The sequence below is a fragment of the Lampris incognitus genome, chromosome 7, assembly GCF_029633865.1.
Source record: "Lampris incognitus isolate fLamInc1 chromosome 7, fLamInc1.hap2, whole genome shotgun sequence".
NCBI lineage: Eukaryota > Metazoa > Chordata > Actinopteri > Lampriformes > Lampridae > Lampris > Lampris incognitus.
The window spans coordinates 18,278,752-18,300,718 of NC_079217.1; the positions used below are offsets into that span (position 1 = coordinate 18,278,752).

Consider the following 21,967-nt stretch of genomic DNA (forward strand, 5'->3'; position numbering starts at 1 on the left):
TGGACAATGCCAGCAGTTGTTCACAGTCAGAGCTCCACTCCCAGATCCTACATAGTGGAGACAGCTCAAGGTGAACATTACAGAAGGAACAGGCGCCACCTGTTGGCCATACCTAAAACACTCACCTTTGTCAGCAGGGATCCTGACCATGTCACTCCAGGGGAGAGTGGAAACACGGATGAGTCCCGAGCAGCAGAAATGCCAACTTCCACACCATATGTTACTCGCTCTGGCAGGGTGAGCAAGCCTGCAATCCGGCTGGATTTGTGAGGCGTATGGACTTGTGTACTGTGGGAGATTTTTTATTTTTTTGTGAAAAGGGGGGTGATATACAGGTTAAAATTGTTGGCAGTAAATGTTCAGAGAAATGTTTAGAAAATAATCTTAGAGGGGGAGATGTAATGAATGAAAGGTCACGTGTTTAACTTGACCTACTCACGGGTGTACGTGCAGTGCGTGTGACGTATACAGGAAGTGAGAAGCGCATGTTATGAAGGTTGTATGTCGGATGAACGCTAGTAAAAGCTACACAGTTAAGAACCTACGAAGTCGGCTCGTTCTTGAATTATTCTTATGTCAGTAAGACAAGGCGTCTACGGACATTACATACACCAGATCCAGCTGATGTAGACAACAGCAGAGTGCTCTTTTTTACTCCTGCTTGACCCCTTTCTACACTTGATAGCTACACTGCTGTGCGAGCAGTCTTGTCTTTGCCAGATGGGACATGTTAAACTATTGTAACGTGCATGGATAAGTAGACACGTTGGTCCTTGACTGACGGGTCGGATCCTTTAGTCGACTGGTTAGCGTTGTCGCTTGCGGAGTGGAAAATACGGGTTCGCGTCGCAGCTGTGGCGTTTCTCGGTCTGCCCCGCCGAATTCGCTACATTGGTGTCAGAAGTGGGATAGTGAGACCGTGAGGCCATCGGAAGCGCGTGCGCCCAGAGGCGTGAAGGAGCTGATATGATGGCACGCTTCCCCGAAGGAGGGGGGTAGTGTAACATGCATGGATAGGTAGACACGTTGGTCCTTGACTGACAGCACGGACCCTTTAGTCGACTGGCTAACGTTCTCGCTTGCGGAGTGAGATACATGGGTTCGCGTCCCAGCTGTGGCGGTTCTCGGACTGCCCCCCCGAATTCGCTACACTATCATGATGAAGTCTTAAATGATAATATTGCAGCGAATTCAGGGGGCAGACACAGGAACTGCCGCAGCCGGGACGCGAACCCGTAGTTTTCGTACACGCGAAAGTAATTTTCTATTTTCAACGTCTCTGCTGCATGGCAAAGTTCTGTTAGCTCACCATCACATAGGAAAGAAAGGTTTGGCTGGCTTGACTAACCTGTAATTATAGTTGCCTTCTGGTTAATTTGACATTTTTGTAATAGTACTGTGGTCATCAACATTCAATATAATGTTCTTTCACAAAGAGATGATGCAATATATTATCCAAAATAATTTGCTGTGATCAGTATCATTGTGTTTTCTGCGAATATAATTCAGATTTTTTTTTTTGCTTTGGTAATGGCTGTGTACAAAGTTTAGCCACCAAAGTTTGCAGCTGAAGCCATTCCCTGGAGCATAAGAAAGTAATGAGCTCCCATGTTAAGAAACTGACAAAGTACATGTAGTTGTAATGAGCTCCCAGGTCTTCCAGGTGTGAACAACAGGACATGAGAGCTTTGCATTGCCTTGTTTTGTAGCAGGACACCAGTGCAGAGGAACCCAAGACAAAAGAAAGACATCATTCACATCGCTAATTGCTATTTGTGTTGGATCAGTTATTAGTTTGGACAGCAAACCAAAATTAAATGTCTGCAACTTCATATCTTGCTGTCTGATGTCTTGTTTATTCTTTTATTCAATACCACATTTGAATTAAATACTCAACTTGATAACTCCATAACCTTTTGTTTAATAAGTGATTAATATGAGTGGTGATAATGTGATGTAACTTAAGGGATCAGGAATCGGGAGTAATTTATTGTAATTTCTTACATGTACTTGCGTACACAAAGAAACGAAATTTTGTTTCTTCCAGCCCACAACAGTGCAACACAAAAGACAAAAACACATCCAAAATTTCCCAAAAACGACATCACCAAAAACATACAAAAACAAAGAGAACAAAGCAAAAAAAAACACAAACAGTTAACAACACAGTCCACTCAGTGCAACACAGTCCGGTCTGCATGGGCTAGCAGTTAGCTTAGCCTCTCCCGCTTCCATGTCCTGTCAGAACACCCTCGGTGTTTCCTCTTTGGGCACAGCTCCGGGCAGGGCCATGGTCCTTGGGCCCACCAGACGCAGCAGACCAGGCTCCCTCAGCTGATCTAATGCTAGCTCTCCCAGCCAGACGCCTTTGACATACCTGCCCCGCACTCCACGACACAAACGCAGACACAAACAAAAACCCTACACAGTTGATGCTAGACGAGGCCACCGCCAGACCGCCTCGGTGTTTCCTCTTGGTCACAGCTCCGGGCAGGGCCGTGGTCCCTGGGCCCACAGGATGCAGCAGACCAAGCTCTCTCAGCCGATCCAACGCCAGCTCTCCCAGCCATTAAATTTTTTTTAAAAATGGACGATCAAAATAAAAACTTCACACGATGACACAAACTTAGATGCAGACGTAGATGTAACAAAGACACTGCATAGTTGGTACTGGGTGAGGGCAAGGCTGGATTACGAACCGGGTATGCCGGGCGAGTGCCCCGGGGCCCCGGACCATGAGGGGCCCCAAAAGGTCTGGAGTATTGTGTTTGCGCATGGTAGGGATCTCCAATCATACCCTACAAGGGATGTTTGTTCTCTATTGGGTCTGGGGGCCCCATGCTACAGTCTATGTTGATGCGGGGGCCCCAAGCTACAAAGTCTCTTGATGCGGGGGCCCCAAGCTGAAGGGCCGGGGGGGGGCAATGGATGTGCGTGCCCCAGGGCCCCCTGGTGTGTTAATCCGGCCATGGGTGAGGGCTGCCGCAAACATGAGTTCGCGCTGCCATCTTCCCACACTGGAAGCGGTGAACCTATAAATTATTTCCAGCTGAATCCTTTGCAGCAACACTGAGCCTTTTGCAGGTAGATGAAATCTACATATTAAAAGACAGGACCACTGGAGCTTTTAATCAACTCATCTCGTCAATATAAGCATCAAATGTCAATGTATACTGATATACAGCAATTAACAAAATTGTGGAAAAACTTAGAAATATTGATTAAGAATTGAGAATCATTCTTTCTAACAACACGGTCAGCATGCAATTTTACATATGACCTCCAAAGTAGTGCAATTTGAGGGTCCAGCGGTTTGTTCTGTTACTTAGAATAATCGATTAATTGAAAAGAAGCAGTGAGAGGTCTGTTGTTTGCTTTGCTTTCCCAGCCTCAAGTGTTTTACTAATTCTTATCAACAACTGTTTTCTCATTGAAGTTGGTTGATTTCTCCTTAGCTCAACCTTTAAGGACTGAAAGGTTGAAAGGATTTGTAGAAATGCGGCCCAAATCAAACTGGACCATATTCGGTCGTGTTCTACCCTCGGCAAAGAGTCCCTTCCTTAATTAGACAACCGATAACTCCTTCAACACGCTGTAGTCAATGAATGATGGATTTATTGTGCACTACTGCTTCATTTTGACAGTATGAGAACAGAGTAAAACTAAAATGACTAAAGACAAGTCAAGACAAAACACTGCGCCAGAAATTGGTCCACCCCAAGAATCGGCTCACCTGGCACAAACAGAGCAATATAGTGTACGCTATTAAGTGCCAGGATGATTGCTGTGAATTGTACAGTGGGGAAGCTAAACAGACGCTGGCCTAGGGGATGGCATGACACAGAAGAGCTAACACGTCAGGCCTCTACAGTCTACACCCATCTCCAGGCCAGTGGCCACTCTTTCAAAGATGAGGATGTGCACATCTTTGATAGGGAGGAATGCTGGTTTGAAGATCAGCCTGGCATGTTTCAGACACCTGTCATCATCATCATCATCAGATGTCAGCAAACTCACTGAAATGGCCTTGAGTTTTGTTACTGTTTAACGACATGCTACTTGAGATTCAGTAGATATCTTATTCAAAATGTATTTGATAAAACATATTTGTTTGTTACCTTTGCCCACCTGAAATTCAGACTTATTTGTTTATAGTCGGAAAATCAGCTAAAAAAATAAATTAAACAAGATCGAATCAAATACTAAAGTAGCAGATCCACAGCACATTTACCAACAGCCTGCATTTTTGGTCGTCCTCAAAAAATATCATTTGCCGTAATTACTGCATAGTTTGCTTAGAACTGCAACTACAACTTTTTAGAGTCTGGATGTCAAATAACAACAAAACAAAGTCAGCGGGGCCTGCAAACTGCTGGGAGGTCAGGTGGGCATGATCTGTTTACTTTGTCTCAATCCCATACCATTCAGCAACTGCTGCTGATGTTTATTAGTCATATTTATGCTTTAGGAAATCTGAAATATTACACATAGGACTTTTAACATCACTAAAACATGATGAAAGGTGACTCTGTTTCCCGAATCTGTTTCAGGACTTTCTGTCTGTGTCATTTATTGCAGAAAAAACCTCTCTCACATTTTGCAAAAATTGAAAGAAAAAAAATGTCTAGCTTGCTGTGAAATATTTTGCAAGGCTTTGCTAGGTGCTGTGCTTTGTCATTTTTAGTCTTGGAGCATGGTAGTATCTTAATTTGTAAGCTTGACATGTAAATCAGCCTTTGCCAACTTATTCTCAATCAACCTTTTAGTAAAGTCAAACATTTTTTAGTGATTATTATCATTATTATTGTAATTAATGTTGAAACTATCAATGTTGTTGACGTTAATTAGTTATTAAGTCATCAGTTGCTACATGACAAACAGAATTCACTCCTCTGTCAAAACAACGGCATCTTATTACTTGTTTGATTGGGCAAAACAAAGACATGAAGTTGTGTTTCTATGGATGTGAGGCTTTGGACGTTTACATAGCTGAAGGTCTGTGATTGGCTGGCACAGTGTGAGGAACGTCATGTAGGGTCTAAATACATGTACACGCTTTGTCTTGTGTGATAAGACGAAGATTTCTGGATCTCTGCCCCATTCGCTTTCTGTTTCAGTCCTTAATCCTCGGCTCTGGTTGGTTGGTTGCAAATCACTTTGTGGTAATGACGGCTGATATTCTCTCTCTCGAGCAGCTCTGCTACCCAGACTCCAACGCCTCTTGTGTCAGGGAAAGATTCAGTGTCAGAGCACAATTTGCCTTGTATTTGGTGTTCGCTTTGGGCATGCTGTTCACCATTGTAGGAAACTTTGCTGTCATCGTGTCTATAGCTCACTTCAAGCAGCTTCACAGCCCCACCAACATATTGATTTTGTCTTTGGCTCTGGCAGACCTTCTCCTGGGTATTGCTGTCTTGCCCTTTAGCATCATTCGAGCAGTCGAGGGCTGCTGGTTCTACGGGGATGACTTCTGCCTGCTCCATTCCAGTTTTGATGTGTTCCTCACATCTGTCTCCATCTTCCATCTGATTTGCATTGCCATAGACCGACATGAAGCAGTGTGCAACCCTCTGCATTACACCAGCAACATCACCTTACCAGTGGCTTGGATTATGGTGTTTACCAGCTGGGCACTGGCTGCTCTTTACTCTTTTGGACTATTGTATTCAAAGACCAATGTGGCTGGGTTGGAGGACTACCTGGCGTCAATATCCTGCCTCGGCCGTTGCAACCTGCTTTTTAACACACTTTGGGGAACCCTAGATACGATAATAGCCTTTTTTGTTCCTTGCGCTGTAATGGCAGGCTTGTACTCTAAAATCTTTCTTGTGGCTCAAGAACATGTGAGAAAAATAGAAGATATCAGCCACGGTGTGACTTCAAATAATAGGGGGCGAGGTGGACTATTAAAACGCTCTGAGCAGAAGGCAGCTAAAACCCTGGCTGTAGTGGTGGGGGCGTTCATTTTCTGTTGGACGCCTTTTTTCCTAAACTCTATCATTGACGCCCACACGGGCTTCGGCACACCTGCCGCCCTCTTTGAGGTATTTGTATGGTTGGGTTACTTCAATTCAACCTTGAACCCCGTCATTTATGCCCTGTTTTATCCCTGGTTCAGAAAATGCTTTCACCTTATTGTCACTCTGAAAATATTCAACAGCCGTTCGTCAACCATGAACTTATTTGTGAACTGACCTAATCATGACAGGATTTTTTTTCTTCTTTTTATCATCACTAAATGAGTTCATTGTTAAAAAGGAGATCTTGTCACAACTTTGTAGGCAGATGCATTTGTTTCATTGCTAGCTCGCAGACTTACTCTTTTTCACTGGAAGTTGAATAAAGCTCCATCATTTTTGCAGCGGATAAGGGAGGTGCTGTCCTCTCTACCTTTAGAAAAGCTCCGATATGAAATATGTAAAACCCGCAAAAACCTAACTTTGACCTGGAGTCCTTTCATAGACTTTATTGGAGGTTTTCCCTTTTATTGAATGTACTTTTTTTACCTGGTTGTAACCACAATATTTATACAGATATATGTGTACAACTTTATATTGTCTTCAAAAACACAGTTATTATGTGGAATTGGAATAAGAAGTCCCTTTTTCTTGAGCCTTGGGGGAGGGGCGGTGTTCTACATGATTTTTTTTCCGTGTGTCTTGTACACGTGTTCCAAAAACTTGAAAATCGGAAAATAAAGTTAAAAAAAAAAGAGAGAGAGATCTTGTTTGTAGAAAGATTCTATAAAATCAGTCAATGATATGCATTTTCACACTAACAATGAGAAGATATTGTTTATTTTCAACTTCATGAAACGATCCTCTCAGTTTCTCGTGTGTGTGTGTGTGTGTGTGTGTGTGTGTGTGTGTGTGTGTGTGTGTGTGCATACATGTGGTGCCACCGGCTCTGTTTAAGTAACATATACTGGGATCCCTTAATTGTGGCTCTATTTAAGCACAGCATTGTTTTCATTTTAACAGCACTTTCACTGTTTACATTCCACATGACAATTCTACCATCTTTATACTATACAAATGGATAAATTCAAATATAACTGGACACCGCATACATAAAAACACTGTTATCATGGATATAGAATATCTTACATCTCTGTCCTTAGCTTTCTGTATTGTGTCTTAACTACTTTTAAGGTAACTGAGTCTGACTCATACTTCTTTAATGTTTAAGATATGCTTTTCTTTGTTCCTTATAAACCCGACATAGCAACTGTTATGTATTGTGGGGTCAGTATGTAAAGTTTGAGGCTGGACGATCCTACAGATCTGAACTTTTTGTCATTTCCAGTTGTTGCTTTTTAAGACCACATGAAGTAGGGGGAAAAATCAGTTTTTCTTTAAAACATATCTTATCTTCTTGCCATAAGGTTATCCGAGGTGATGATAACAGCCAAAATTGATGATGTGCTTTCATGGTTAAAAAAAGCTTACATCAAACCCCCCCCCCCAGTCTTTCTTGTTATGGCTCACCACGGTGCAGCTCGCTGTGCCTGACAGGCTGGGATCTCTGCACACACCACAACACAGTCCTGCAGTCTGGGTTTGTTCCTGTACTAGACAGTATTCACAATGCTCTGTTAGAGTCAGTGCTGGAGGATGTGATTTTCTTTTGTACCAGGTATCAATTAATAACTTCCAACGGGAGAAAACATCAGTCCGCATTGTCGGCCTTATGTGTATCTGTGTTGTGCAAGGCAAATAGCCCTCCAGTCACATGAGGATAGTTGAGACAAATCTCATTTGCCAGGTGAAATACATATATGTATAATCCATGTTTTGATACGGGGCCCTTACTAATTTATGCAGGGCCAAAAGGGGGTAAGTGTGGCCCTTCTAGGTTGTTAAAGCTATCTGACCAAACTGACAAATCCGTCAGACCAAAAACCTTCACAATAGCAGCTGATGTGACCGGTCTCGAGCTCCACAAACCTGCTGCCTGTGATTGGGTGGTGGGGTGTGGTGGTGGTGGGGGGGGGGGGGTTGAGTAATAGGCCCCCATGTGCATCTGTCATGTTTGGGGAACATTACTCAGTATGATAGGTGTACTTTTCCCTCGCTGCCGTCCGCCACGGGAGGAAGAGACGCTCCAGCAGACAGGAATAAACGGGGGAGAGGACCAAGCTCTGACAGCCTCTTATGGGCCACGACAAGAATTATGCCCGATTCACAGAAAATGTCAAAGCTGCTACTGCAATGATAAAAATGAGAAGTGACATGTATGTTTGCTGCATACATTAAATAAACACATCCCCTACCGACTATGTCAACAACCAACAAACATGCCGTTTGTGACATAAGCAGTATAAGGGTATCAGTTTAAGTCATGTTTATAAATGACTAGTTGTTAACTTATTTATGGAGACCTCATCTTGCCAGAGGGACTCTGTTCTTCTGAGGGTTGTGCACAGACATTTATTTTCTATCGCTTCGATTCTCTTGAATTTCTTTCAGGTCTTAGATTATATAGGCTTTACTTATATCTCTTTTAAAATCTTAGATCATAGGTTTTACTTTGTCATTTCACTATCAAATAATCGTCTCTATTTAGAAATCATACCCTTTAATTTCATCTTGAACCGCTTTTATATCATTTTAGCAACATGCGGTAGATATTATTTCCCTGTCATTGCTTGTTAGATCATTTTCTGATGTTTATAAATGGTTATTATTGACAGGACCGCTCGGTTAAGGGTTGACAATAACTGTACCTGTGCAATGGTTTTCCTTTATTGAACATTTCTACCACCAATGCTTTGATGTCTGCTTTGGCTTATTATTTGATTATTTTATTTCCCCCAAGTCGTTTTTTTGCCTGTTTTGTTCTCTCCCATCATCAGCAAATACTGGGTACTAATTATTCTGACACAATTATGCTTTAATTATTTATCAAAAGGACGACAGAAATGTACACAGAACACACAATAAGCAAACATCCTGTTACGCACACATTGGTGTCAAACAACTCAAGCCAAATGAGAAAGCCCGTGCACAATTACCTTAACGGGGCTGGGTTTATTTTCATATTCCTCATCGCCTTCATTAAAAAAAATTTTTTTTAAATCAATAAATAAAAGACACACAGTGAACAAAGCCAAGGACAGTGCATAAAATGCGGCAACAAATCTGTTCGCTTTTTTTTTTTGCGAAGTGCAAGTGGTAAGGTGACTTTTTTTGGCAGTTGGATACCTCCTGAATATATATACATATCATACAGTTACTAATATACAACTCAAAATTAATTTGCTTGGAATTTTGGCTCTCGGTATAAGACAACAAATCAAAACTATTTAGAAAAGAAAAGGCCTAGAAAAGCTTCTATATCCAGGTATTCAAAATAAACACATTATTTGCTGTCACGTTCATAAAAAAGATGGTTACTGCAGCAGAATTGTACAGCTTATCCCTTTGTATTACAATATGAAATATGTCAGTAAAACACGTTTTCTTCTTAACTAAAGTCATTGAAAGATAATTTAATGGAAGGGGTGTGTACAAATTAGAGTATATAGCAAAAGTCCTGCATCTTTTCACAAACGGAGGCTATATTGCCATAGACATGTTCTGCCCATTTCTGGTTCTGCTTGGTCATGACTTTAATCATCTCTCAACGTCCCATCACAAGAAGGCATTGGCTGTCTTCTCTGAAACCTGACAACAACAACAACAACAACAACAACAACAAAAAGACAGAACGTGCTCAGTTCATGTTGCAGTGCATGTTGTACTGTCTTTGTGTGTGTGTGTGTGTGTGTGTGTGTGTGTGTGTGTGTGTGTGTGTGTGTGTGTGTGTGTGTGTGTGTGTGTGTGTGTCCGTGTCTCACCTGAGTACTGTGAATGGTGAGATTTGGGGTTATTGGCAGTCCATTCTGCCTTAGGTAGTCATACCCTGCCCTTTCTACCACCAGCAGTTTGAGAGGCGAGGCACTTTTCTTTATCAGTGTCACAACCTCTTCAAAATACGCATTCTCCACATTCTGTCCATTCACCTCCACGACAACATCCCCCTTCCATAGCCCGGCTCTCAGTCCTGAGCCCCCTGGCAACACCTAGAGGGGAAAAACAGAAAAGCAATCTAAGCAACTGTTTAGAGAATCACCATCAGACTTTGTTACACTTAACAACATTTTCATCCCATCCATCCATTATCCGAGCCGCTTATCCCAATTGGGGTCATGGGATGCTGGAGCCTATCCCAGCAGTCATTGGGCAGCAGGCAGGGAGACACCCAGGACAGGCCGCCAGGCCATCACAGGGCCGACACATTCCCACCTAGGGACAATTTAGTATGGCCAATTCACCTGACTTACATGTCTTTGGACTGTGGGAGGAGACCGGAGCACCCGGAGAAAACCCACACAGACACGGGGAGAACATGCAAACTCCACACAGAGGACGACCTGGGATGACCCCCAAGGTTGGACCACCCCGGGGTTCGAACCCAGGACCTTCTTGCTGTGAGGCGACTGCACTAACAACTGGGCCACCGTGATGCTCCTTTATTAATCCCCTTGGGGAACATTTTCATGAATCACTGATATAAATCAACGTATAAACCGTTTTGTTAATGACTGCAATATCTTATAATTTGCCCTAAAAGTGACATCAATTCCAAACTGTTGAGCCTCTAATCAAGATGAATGGATTGCATTTATTAAGCACTTTTCTAGCTGCAACAGCCTTCTATAAATGGAAAAAAAAAGTTGAACATGACACCGATTGTTTCAAATAATCAAGGCTGAATAGAGGCCAAAATAGTATTATATAATTAAAATTCATACATCCAAAATTGATGCAATTAATAGAAGCAAATTAGTATGGAATAATACCTGGCCAATGAAAGTTCCTGGCTCATCCTGGATACAGCCCAGGTGGAAACCAAAGCCTGTCTCTTCTCTGTCCAGAACACACAGTCTGGGACAGGGAATAAAGCCATTCCCATTTCCTAGGTGATGTCCATTCTGGTTATTGTTGCAGTGAGATACAGTCCTCACCTTTTCGTTTTCCAGTGTGTGTTCCTCATGGAACAACAGAGGAGAAATTCCTAACTGCAATGGAGCAAACAGTTGAAAGAGAGTTAAACACCTCTCTAAAAGATCATGTGTAGTTAGCGTTGCCATGAGAAATGAAATACAAGTATGTGAATCTCTGCTCACTTGTCTATAAAACTCTCGCCCTTGTGTCGATATGGAGACTAGGCTAACTTTCTGACCGCTCCTCCTGATCCTCTTGACTATGTCCTCATGCTCCATGGACTCAACCGGTTCTCCATTGACTGCCAGCAAAAGCTCACCATCCTCCATCCCTGCCTCCTCAGCAGGACTTCCAGGATCAACATCCCTTAGTATGTGAACTATGTCGAAATAGAATAGAACAGAATAGATATAAAACAAACTCTTATCTTATTGTACATACAAAGGCTACATACTGTACATGACCAAAAGAATGTGAACACCTTCTCGTTCAACAATTTGTTCCAAAATTATTGGCATTAATAGGGAATTGGTACCGCCTTGATTGTTCAGGGAAGGTTTTCTATAAGATTTTGGAAAAGTGATGCAGGGATTTGCTTCTATTCAGCCACTAGTTAGTGAGATCTGGCAATGGTTTGGGCAAAAAGGCCTGGCTTTCATTAGGTGTTCCAGTTCATCCCAAAGGTGTTCAATGGGATTGAGGTCAGGACTCTGTGCAGGCCAGTCAAGCTCTTCCATAGCGATCTCGACAAACCATGTCTGTATGGAAACTTGCTCTTTGCACAGAGGCACCCTCATACCGAAACAGGAAAATACCCTCCCCCCAAACCTTTGCCACAGAGTCGGAAGCACGTCATCTAGAATGCCATTGTATGCCATGGCATTACGATTTCCCTTCACTAGAACAAAGTTGCCCAAACCATGAAAAATAGCCACAGACAGTTATTCCAATTATTCCTCAACCAAACTTTATAGTGGGCCCTATGGGCAGGTAGTGCTCTCCTAGCATCCTTTAAACCCACATTCATCTTTCGTACTGCCAGATAATGAAGTTTGAGTCATCACTGCTGAGGATGCATTTCCACTGCTGCAGAGTCCAATGGTTTTACACCACTCTAGCCAGTCGACATTTGGCATTGTACGCTGTGATCCTAGGCTTGTATGAAGCTGCTCAGCCATGGAAACCTATTTCATGAAACTTTCTATGAAGTGTTCTTGTGCTGATGTTGCTTCCAGAGGCAGTTTGGAGTAACGAGCGTAACCAAGGACAGATGATTTTTACGCGCTTACACACTTCATCACTTGGTGTTCCCGTTTTGTGAGTTTGTGTGGCCTATCACTTCACAGCTGAGCTGTTGTTGCTCCTAGACGTTTCCACTTCACAAAAACAGACTTGCAGTTGACCGGGGCAAATCTAGCAGGGTAGAAATTTGATGAACTAACTTGACGGCATCCTGTGACAATGCTAAATTGAAAGTCACTGAGCTCTTCAGTATGACCCATTGCTGCCAACGTTTGTCTATGGAGATTGCATGGCTGTGTGCTTGATTTCATGCACCTGTTAGCAATGGGTGTGGCTGAAATAGCCCCAAATCTAATAATTAGAATGGGTATCCATGTAATATTGGTCAGGGAGTATCCTTACATTACCAATTTATTAATTTAACAACATATAATGGTTTATGAAGTTTGGTCAGACCAGAGCTTGTGTCCAAAGATTGTCCACAGATTACATTTCTTATTTTACAGCCATCTTGAATCTCTCCCTGCAACATCAGAAGCAGGGATGTTTTTTGTCTTATTGGCTGCTAATTAAAGTCGGTTGATTTTAGGGTTGGGAAAAAGATTATTTGTTGAGTGATGTATAAATCTGCTTTAAAATTTGATTACATTTTCTATGTTTTTATAAAGGTATTAATAGTGAAGGTCACCATTTGAGTATTTTTTTGAATTTTTTAACAACAACAACTTTGTATAGTGTGTGTTTTGTATAGCACCTTTCAACGAACCTAAGGACACTTTACACAAGATAAAAAAAGAAGAAGATTAAAACAGAGATCAAAAGACTACAGACCATAGGCCTTAGTAAAAAGGAAGGTTTTCAGTAGTGTTTTAAAATTGTTCAAAGAAGCAGCGTTGTGGATCTCTGCTAGAATAGAGTTCCAAAGGGTGGGGGCTGCCCCACTAAAGGCTCTATCCCAAAAAGTCCGCAGGCTGGTGTGGGGGATGGAAAGCAGGTCCATGTCTGCAGACCGCAGATTCTGGGATGGAATATAGGGGTTGAGGAGGTCTGATAGGTACTGGGGGGTACGGGCATGGCGGGATTTATAGGTGAGGAGGAGGATTTTATAAGAAATGCAGGATTTGACTGGGAGTCAGTGAAGGTGGACAAGGGTGGGAGTGATGTGTTGCCAGGGCTTGGTGCGGGTGAGCACCCTGGCAGCGGAATTCTGCACATACTGAAGCCTCTCTATAGGGCTTTGGTAGGTATCCCAGACAGTACTCTATTGCAATAATCCAGATGGAAGGTGATGACGGCATGGATGAGGGTCTCTACCACAGAGTCTGGGAATGTTTTTGAGGTGAAAGAAAGCAGATTTGGTGACATTTGATGTGCGACTGGAATGGGAGGGTGGAGTCCATAATGACACCAAGGTTGTGGACTTCTGAGGATGGGCAGATGGAGCAGCCATCCACGCCGAGGAGAAGATCTCCAACCTTCCGGAGCAACATCTTGGAAGCCACAACCATGAGCCCAGTCTTAGTGGTAATTAGCTTGAGTAAATTTGATGACATCCAGATTTTTATTTGGTGGAAGCAGTTAACAAGGGATTGCGGGGGGGGGGGGGCTGAGAGGATGGTCTAGTGCTGAGATAAAGCTGTGTGTCATCAGCGTAGCAATGGAAACTTCAACCGTGGTGGCAGATGATCTGACCAAGAGGGAGCATGTAGATGGTAAAAAGGGATCCAAGCATGGATCATTGTGGTACACCTTGGTTGACTGGGGCTAAGGAGGCACTGGAGTCTCTGATGGTGACAAACTGTTTCCTGTTGGTGAGATATGACTGGAACTAGGAGAGCGTTACACCACTGAGACCTAGGTATTCAGATAAGCGGTTGAGAAGAATGGTGTGGGAAAAGGCTGCTGAGAGGTCCAGGAGGATGAGAAAACTGATGTATCCAGCCAATTACCCTACTCCTCTGAGTGGGCTAATTGGCCGATCTGGGGAGGGCTGCACACATGCGTCCTCCAATACATGTAGAGTCGCCAGCCGCTTCTTTTCACCTGACAGTGAGAAGTTTCGCCAGGACGTAGCACGTGGGAGGATCATGCTATTCCCCCCAGTCCGGAAGCTGTATTACAGCAGAATTTTAGAATCTGTCAACAAAACCATCTTCATCAAGTGTGCAGCTTATTCAACACGCATTTTAACAAAGACTGGGCCCTTTAATATGAGATTTGCATAAGCAAAGGAAAAGCTCCAAGCTAGGTGTGCATATGTGTGTATTTTAAGATGCGTATATTTTTAGATGTTGCATATTAATGTATTTTTCACCTAAGAGTCTTGTAACAGGCAGCTTTTCTAATCTCAGCAGGAAGCCATATCCATCAGGTCCTTGAACCAGGTGCATGGTCTTTGGTCTGTGAGGGGGCCGGTGGAACTCTGCTACAACAGGCAAGATGGGCATATTCCTTCGGACATAGCTAGATTCACTCTCACTGTCGATGACCAGCATGGTCACAGAGTGAATACTCCTTTTCACCTGAGAGGGAGCGAAAAAGAAGGATTAATAGAGTGTTAAGATGTTTGATGTGATGAAAATAATTTCTCCACTCCAGTTGCTTTTCACATTTGATAAACAGAAGATATTTTGCATGATGAGGAGGAAGATGAGAAATCAGAAAATTTAACACATACTAATTTGTTGAGAGAGGAGTACGTGAGAGTTGATGCCATGATACCATTGATCCAGACCAGTTTGTCCCCGCAACGGACACCAGCTTTCTCTGCTGGACCATCACTCACTGTGTTCAGGATGTACTGTCCTTTCTTATCTGAAAATAAAACAAAAACAACAATCTGTTATTGCTGAAATATGGCGTCTTCATCATCATCATCTTTATGGACTTAGTCTGTGCTGTTTACCCATTGCTCTACCTGTGCCAGGTCCTAACACTCAGTAGCAGTATCTGGACTATAGTTCATAGAATGGAAAAATACAGGGTAACCCCATAATTTATAGGCTGTTAATTACATAGTAATTATCTTCCAGAAGCAAATGGTGACCATAGAGATATAGGTTGTGGGAACCGTATCCACTTACCGTCACTTCCACTGGTTGACTGAAGAAATTAGATTTACGATGCATACAGTGAGAGAAATATCATACTCCACCATTTCTGTGGTTCACCAACCAGTATTTTAGTTGTAGTCCACTATGCATCATGTTGTATAAACTCCAGTTTGTTCAAGTGAAGATATATTAAGATATTTTATAGTGAGTCAGCTCTTTAACAAGCAAAGCATTGTTTCAAGACTCCGTGACTGTCATTATTTCTTGTGACTGTCAGCCAGGCACAGTCCCCTATATACTGTCCAATTAGAGGATTCACGGATACTCTGTGTTGTGTGTGTTGTGTGTGAGCCACACCGGTCATGGATGTAGTTACTGCAGTAAGCACGGCAGTTTTATGACAGTCTGCCATAACTAAGATCGTTGTAAAAAAGTCAAGAGAACGGTTGAAGTTGTTATAAGCAGTGCACTACAAAGTTAAGCATGTGAACTGAAGTTGTGGTCCGTAAGTTATTAAACGTTACATTGGCGACGAGGATGGAGTTTCTGTTCCCACCTCTCTCTCCCCTCCTTTCCCTGCCTGGTGAGCCCAACAATCCTGACCTGCGATGTCTCCAATAGAGAGGTTGGAGCTGTTCTGTCCCTTCTCCAGCGCGGTACTGAACGCCCAGTGATTCGCCTCTCGGTCCCTCACCTCAACTGAACAAAAGTACTCAGTGGTGGAGCAGGAGGCACTGGCATGTGTCTGGGCCTGTGAGCAGTGGCACATTTAGTTGTATAGACAGCACTTTACACTGCGGATGGACCACCGGGCCCTCACAACCCTGCTTGCTATGACTGGGTTGGGGCACAAACCACTGAGTATCCACTGCTGGTAGGGAAAGGCTCCAGCAATACAACTTAACCACACTGTTTACTCCTGGCAGAGAGGACGTGGTGGCGGACCTGCTATCTCGAGCCATCCCCAACCCCACACCGGACCTGGGCCCAGACACAATTGAACCGGAGCTTATCCACATGCTCCACAGCCCACTCCAGGCCAAGGGCCTCCAGTTCACATCAGCACAGTACCCCACTCTCCCCCAGTTCCACACCTTCATCTGGGAGAGGTGACCCTCGAAAGTCCCAGAGGAGCTCACACCTTTCCATTGAGTCAGGGACAATCCATCCTGCTGGAATGGTGTCTGTGCAGCCCAGTTGTCCCCAGCACCCTGATAGCGCACATCTTGTTTATGGCACATGAATATCAACTAGGCATTGTGAAGGTGAAGCAACACTGCAGGGGCTTAATGTGGTGGCCGGGTATTGACAGAGATATAGAGACTATGGTAAAAGACTGCACAGCCCAGTGGGAACATGGGCCCACTACCACCACCACCTCTGCAGCCTTTGTGGTGGCCGCCCACACCTTGAGAACACAACCAGGTGGACATCTGTGGGGAGCTCCATGGCGTCCCACAGCATCTGTGCTCCCTCATTGTTGCCTATGACCTCCATTCAAAGTGGCCGGAGGTGAAAACTATTATACTACACTATTATAATTAATTAGGAAGAACAGTATGCCCCATCCCAATATTCATGTTCACACTACATACACAAATAAGATCACTTGGGGTTATGTTGTCCTTTCAATCAAGAGGCAACTTTTGGTATGTAAAATTTATTGATTATGTATTAATTATTGTATTCTTTTGTAAGTTCGAGCACATCAAATGGGAATTCACTGTGTTGAACAGGCTGTGAATGGGATTTTTTCAAAAGTATTTCTCTTCTTCTTTACAGGTTTGCACTGGTTACTTTGGAGTTATCAACTCTAAAAGTTTGCAACCTTTGGGCAGGACTGGTGAATTAACCATATCTGCACAGCCCTCTACCACCCAGCAACAAATGGGGAGGGGGCTCAACCAGGCACTGAAAAACAGTGTCATAGCATATCTGGCGGATGGTCTTCCCTTCTCAGCCGCACTGCTCTGCACCCTGCTGCACTACCGAGCAACACCGCACCCCACTACTGGCAGCTCCCCAGCCCTTTTGATGAGGGGGGGTGAGCTGCAGCTTCCTTTGGATCAGCTGCAGCCACCTGCAGTTTTTACAGCAGCAGCAGCAGCGCTCCAACAGAGCGGCTAGGTCACAGAATGTCAGCGTCAAATGAAACAGCAATTTGACAGGAGAAGGAGGGTGAGACCACCTCCCTCCACAGTGCTGGACTGGGTCCAGGTTTGCCGGCCCAGCCGGAACCACAAACTGCTCTCCCTTTGGTCCACGCCGATGCAGGTCACCCATCAGCTGGGGCCAGCCACCTTCCAGCTGTCCGATCGATCATGGTAGAGGTTGTGTACGAGCTACTCTGGTCATGGCTGTAGTTGCTGCAGTAGGCACGGCAGTTTTACGGCAGTCTGCCGAAAATAAGGTTGTAAAAAACGTCAAGAGAACGGTTGAAGTTGTTATGTGCAGCACACAATAAAGTTAAGTGTGTGAACTGAAGTTGCCGTCCGCAAGTTATTAAACATAACTGCGTGATCCACTCCACGCATGAACTGATTGAAAGAACCTGTGCAATTTTTCAAATCGTGCCATTGACCATTTCATTCAACACATACTTAACATCCATCCATCCATCCATTATCCGAACCACTTATCCTGCTCTCGGGGTCGCGGGGATGCTGGAGCCTACCCCAACAGTCATTGGGCGGCAGGCAAGGAGACACCCTGGACAGGCCACCAGGCCATCACACAAGGCCGGCATACATATATATACACACACACACACACACACACACACACACACACACACACACACACACACACACACACACACACACACACACACACACACACACACACACCTAGGGACAATTGAGTACGGACAATTCACCTGACCTACATGTCTTTGGAAGGAAACCGGAGCCCCCGGAGGAAACCCACGCAGACACGGAGAACATGCAAACTCCACACAGAGGATGACCTCCGAGGTTGGACTACCCCAGGGCTCAAACCCAGGACCTTCTTGCTGTGAGGCGACTGCACTAACCACTGCACCACCGTGCCGCCATACTTAACATGTTTTGATGAAATAGTCAGTACTAAACAGTATATACTATTAGTATGTAGAACATCACACATGGCCAGTAATTAGATGGCTGCTGACATGACAGGTGCCCATAATCAACTACCTGACAGTAAATAACCAGCAATCCTGGTGGGACCTGAGAACTGGATTGAAAACCATTAACCCAATGGAGTTCATCACTATGTTAATAAGGTGTCAAACATTTCAAAACATGCCTCAAAATATAGTATTTCGAGACAGGTTGACCAAATGCATCAAATTAATTCAGTTTTGTGGTAGACCTCAAACCAACATGTGTGTTACTTTTCTGTATTGATAAAGTGGACCAGCATAACCTTGATGATAAAAATAAAAGAAAGATTCAAAGTTACGCTGGACTGTAGTAAATTTTGTCACCTATAGAATTTTAAATTAATTTTTAAAAAAAATCATGAAACACTATATATCCATCTAAAGTCCCCTTCAGAAGTGGGTGTTCCCTAGCAAAATTGTACAGGACTCATTTAACAAAATCTGTGATGATATGCATCCCATAACTAGCGCATTTATCCCCTGCTATAAAGGAACGTGTAATTATAATTTATTCACACTTTCAAAAATGAATGAGACAGTGTGGAGCCGCTACCTTCCACCTGGAAGATGGCAATCCCCAGGCCCTGTATGGGGTGTCTGGTGATGTGGCAGAGTCTGGGTCTGGAGCAGCCCTCCCCTCTATAGGCCCTTGCCAGTTCCTGAAAGTCCTGACACTTAGATACTACCTGGAGGACGAAGAAGCATTTGGCGATACTTAGAGAGAAAAAAAAAAGTCCATCGAAAAAATAACATACAAATTTACTCGCGATGTGGACTTATATGTGAACACTTATGTGGTGGCAACCTGTTCATACTCTTCCTCTCCGAGCACCAGCATAAACAGCTGCAAGCCACACCACTGGATTCGCTTCACCACCTGTCAGTCAATCAAAGAGAGACAGAGTCCAGTTTAATGTCACTGCCTGCATGGTTCATGATCAGTCGAGTCCTTATTCATATATTGAGATTAAGTTCTACAGAAAAGCAAAAATTTCTCTCTTCATAAATAAAAAAAAAAAAATCCATTCCCCTATCCGTGGTGACAAAGTAGGACACAAGGTTAGAATAAGTATGCAAGGACACAATAAAGCCATCAACCTTCAGGTGCATTCAGAAGGAAGTAATCCATTACATTCTAAAAAAGTTACGCAGTAACAAAGTTTCAACTTCAAAAGGAAAACGTAAAAAGCAACAAAACAGTAAGTTTCTTTGCAAATAATGCGTTAAGAATATTAAGAATATAAAGAATGCAAAGAATACGTGTATAAATGGAGGTCTGGAGAATAATTCAGAATTCTTATATTTTTTATATATTATTATCTTTATTTTTATATTTTTATATCTGTCTATAACCTCAAATAAGACGCTTACATGTATGTACTGTATGTATGAATGCATGACTTGGACAGATATAGAGATGTGAACGCTGTGTGTAGTTGCTTATTCACTGTGTATGTGATTAGTTAGTGAATACTTGGTATTTGAACTGAGTAGACGTGACACTCACAATTGGGTTGTCACAATTTAAGTTATTGTATTTGATATATTGTTAGTAGGAGCCAGATTTATTTCATTGTTATGTAGACTAAGTATTTCTAATGTATTGCAGCTGCAATATGTCTCCACGCCACAGGGGGCGCGCTGGTCTGGCAGAGTATTGTGTTTCTATGGGTGTGTTGCAGTGGGCTCGTGCCTTCAGACGTCACCAGCCTGCTCAACAAGTCAACCACGTCTCCTGTTTTATACTTTCTTTCTGTTTAAAACAGACCCACTTTCCTGTTACTGGCCCCGCTCCTTATCTGGGACCTGTAACATAGACAAAGAAGAGATTTATCAGGGACACTAACCTTGTGGTAATCCATGTTATCCACAAATTCCTCATTGACTTCTAGTACTCTGACCCCATCTCTGAGGCCGCTGAATTCTGCGGGGCTCCAGCGCTCCACGTCTCTGATCACATACCCCTGCCGGCCCTTTTCCGTCCGCAGGTAAAAGCCAAAACTCTGGCCCTCAACGCGGTTCAGCTGACACAGCCGTGGCACGGGGCACTGGTCTGGCTCTGAGGCAAACGGTGCATTTAACTGTTGTAACTTACTCATTGATATGTCAAGAACAACTTGCAGCATTTGGCGATAATGGAAAAGTTTTAACATGACATGATGTCGGGATTTTAAAGGGTGTCGTGATTACAGGACCTTACCAGGATCATCGGAGATGACCAGCGCTGGATTATCAATCCCCTCATTTGGATTGAAGGTAAAACTTAAGTAGGCAGAAATATAAGAGTCATGTCACGTGAAAGAGTAGGGAAACAGTACAAAATGCCAGAAAAGTTGAATCGGATCATCTGGACACCAAGTTTAGTGGGAAAACATTTCACCACTCATCTAAGTGATGATTTTGATGAGGAGAAACATCACTCACCTCTCAACGCTGTGATTCAGCTATTCTCTGTAAAGTAACCATTGCAGTAACTCCAATTAATGAGCATGGCAGTGTGCATATGAAACCTGTGTTCGAGCTCCGGTTTTGGTCATCATACAACTGCACTGTTTATAAGGTTGGGTCGCTCTTAGATGAGCGATGAAGCATCTTCCCATTAAACTTGGTGTCCAGATGAGCTGGTTCAACTTCTCTGGGATTCCTACACCTGGATCATTTAGCATACACATGTCACATGTGTATATATGCTGCTAAATACATGTTTTTGATGTGTTTCTTTTTTTCCCTCTTATTGTTCACAGTAGTTGATTTTGTATTGTGTAGCACAACTTGCATTGAATTTGAACTATACAGTACAGTGGGAATTGAGCTTATTCAAATATAAATATCTAAATAATATTAAAATGTAAATGTATAAAATATAAATAAAATAAAATAAAACTATCCAGAGATAGCTGAATTAACTTAAGAGTAGGTGAGAAGGGGTAGGAAAAAATAAGTGTATACTTCCTCCCACTTCTTTTCCAACATGTAACAGATAATCTGATGCATACGGAGACTTGTTCACTGAGTTTGATGTGTGGAATTGTTGATCACTTACTGGCAATGGCTTATCTGTATGTTATATCCTGCTTATTTACATGTCTGAAATAAGTCCTTATCATCATACACTGAGACATACTAAAGAGTGGCACACTAGTAGCGTTTAAACTTCAATAGGAAAACATAAAAAGCAACCAAACAGAACGATGATGTGTGAATAATGTTGAACTCACCGAGGAAATTCCATCGCATCCCCGCAGCCTGAGAAAAGGATAGAAGACAACAGAAGAAGACACTCGACTCAGGTCACGTCCACCTTCCTGCAGCCACAGCCAGCTCCATCCAGTGTCAGAGTGACCACGGTACGAGCATTAGCAGCCAGAAACAGCACCACTACAAGTGTGACCTCTTCCCACTTTGGTCCCCTGGGTTGGCTGACTTTGTGCTGCTGCAGCCTGGTTACTCATCTCCACGCTACGATACCCGGACAGGTCCCTGTGACGTAGCACGGACGTCACAAGGACACTGCCACGGCTGATCATTAAGCTCCAGCGCTG

General features: G+C 43.3%; 2 protein-coding genes across 2 annotated transcripts; one reads left to right on the forward strand and one right to left on the reverse strand.

Moving 5' to 3' along the window:
• The first annotated feature begins 5,165 nt into the window (after nucleotides 1-5,165).
• On the forward strand, nucleotides 5,166-6,194 carry LOC130115184 (trace amine-associated receptor 13c-like). The gene has a single exon (XM_056282803.1). It carries the CDS (start codon nucleotides 5,166-5,168, stop codon nucleotides 6,192-6,194), a length of 1,029 nt encoding a protein of 342 aa, XP_056138778.1.
• Nucleotides 6,195-8,879: 2,685 nt separating this feature from the next.
• nherf4a (NHERF family PDZ scaffold protein 4a) lies at nucleotides 8,880-21,666 on the reverse strand. Its single transcript, XM_056283835.1, has 11 exons — nucleotides 21,644-21,666; nucleotides 20,626-20,687; nucleotides 20,273-20,484; nucleotides 19,231-19,302; nucleotides 18,979-19,111; nucleotides 14,908-15,044; nucleotides 14,545-14,752; nucleotides 11,171-11,367; nucleotides 10,844-11,062; nucleotides 9,839-10,063; nucleotides 8,880-9,665 (listed from the first exon to the last, which is right to left on the reverse strand). The coding sequence occupies exons 1-11, from the start codon at nucleotides 21,655-21,657 to the stop codon at nucleotides 9,633-9,635; spliced, it is 1,512 nt and encodes a 503-aa protein (XP_056139810.1). The 5' UTR covers nucleotides 21,658-21,666; the 3' UTR covers nucleotides 8,880-9,632.
• Between the last annotated feature and the right edge of the window lie 301 nt (nucleotides 21,667-21,967).

Excerpts from the sequence above, each read along its gene's own strand:
- LOC130115184 (XM_056282803.1), top strand. The coding sequence starts at position 5,166 with ATGACGGCTGATATTCTCTCTCTCGAGCAGCTCTGCTACCCAGACTCC.
- nherf4a (XM_056283835.1), bottom strand. Across the intron at positions 19,303-20,272 it reads ATAACATGGATTACCACAAG|GTGGTGAAGCGAATCCAGTG; the intron begins GTTAGTGTCCCT and ends ATTGACTGACAG. Across the intron at positions 11,063-11,170 it reads GGCGAGAGTTTTATAGACAA|TTAGGAATTTCTCCTCTGTT; the intron begins GTGAGCAGAGAT and ends GCTCCATTGCAG.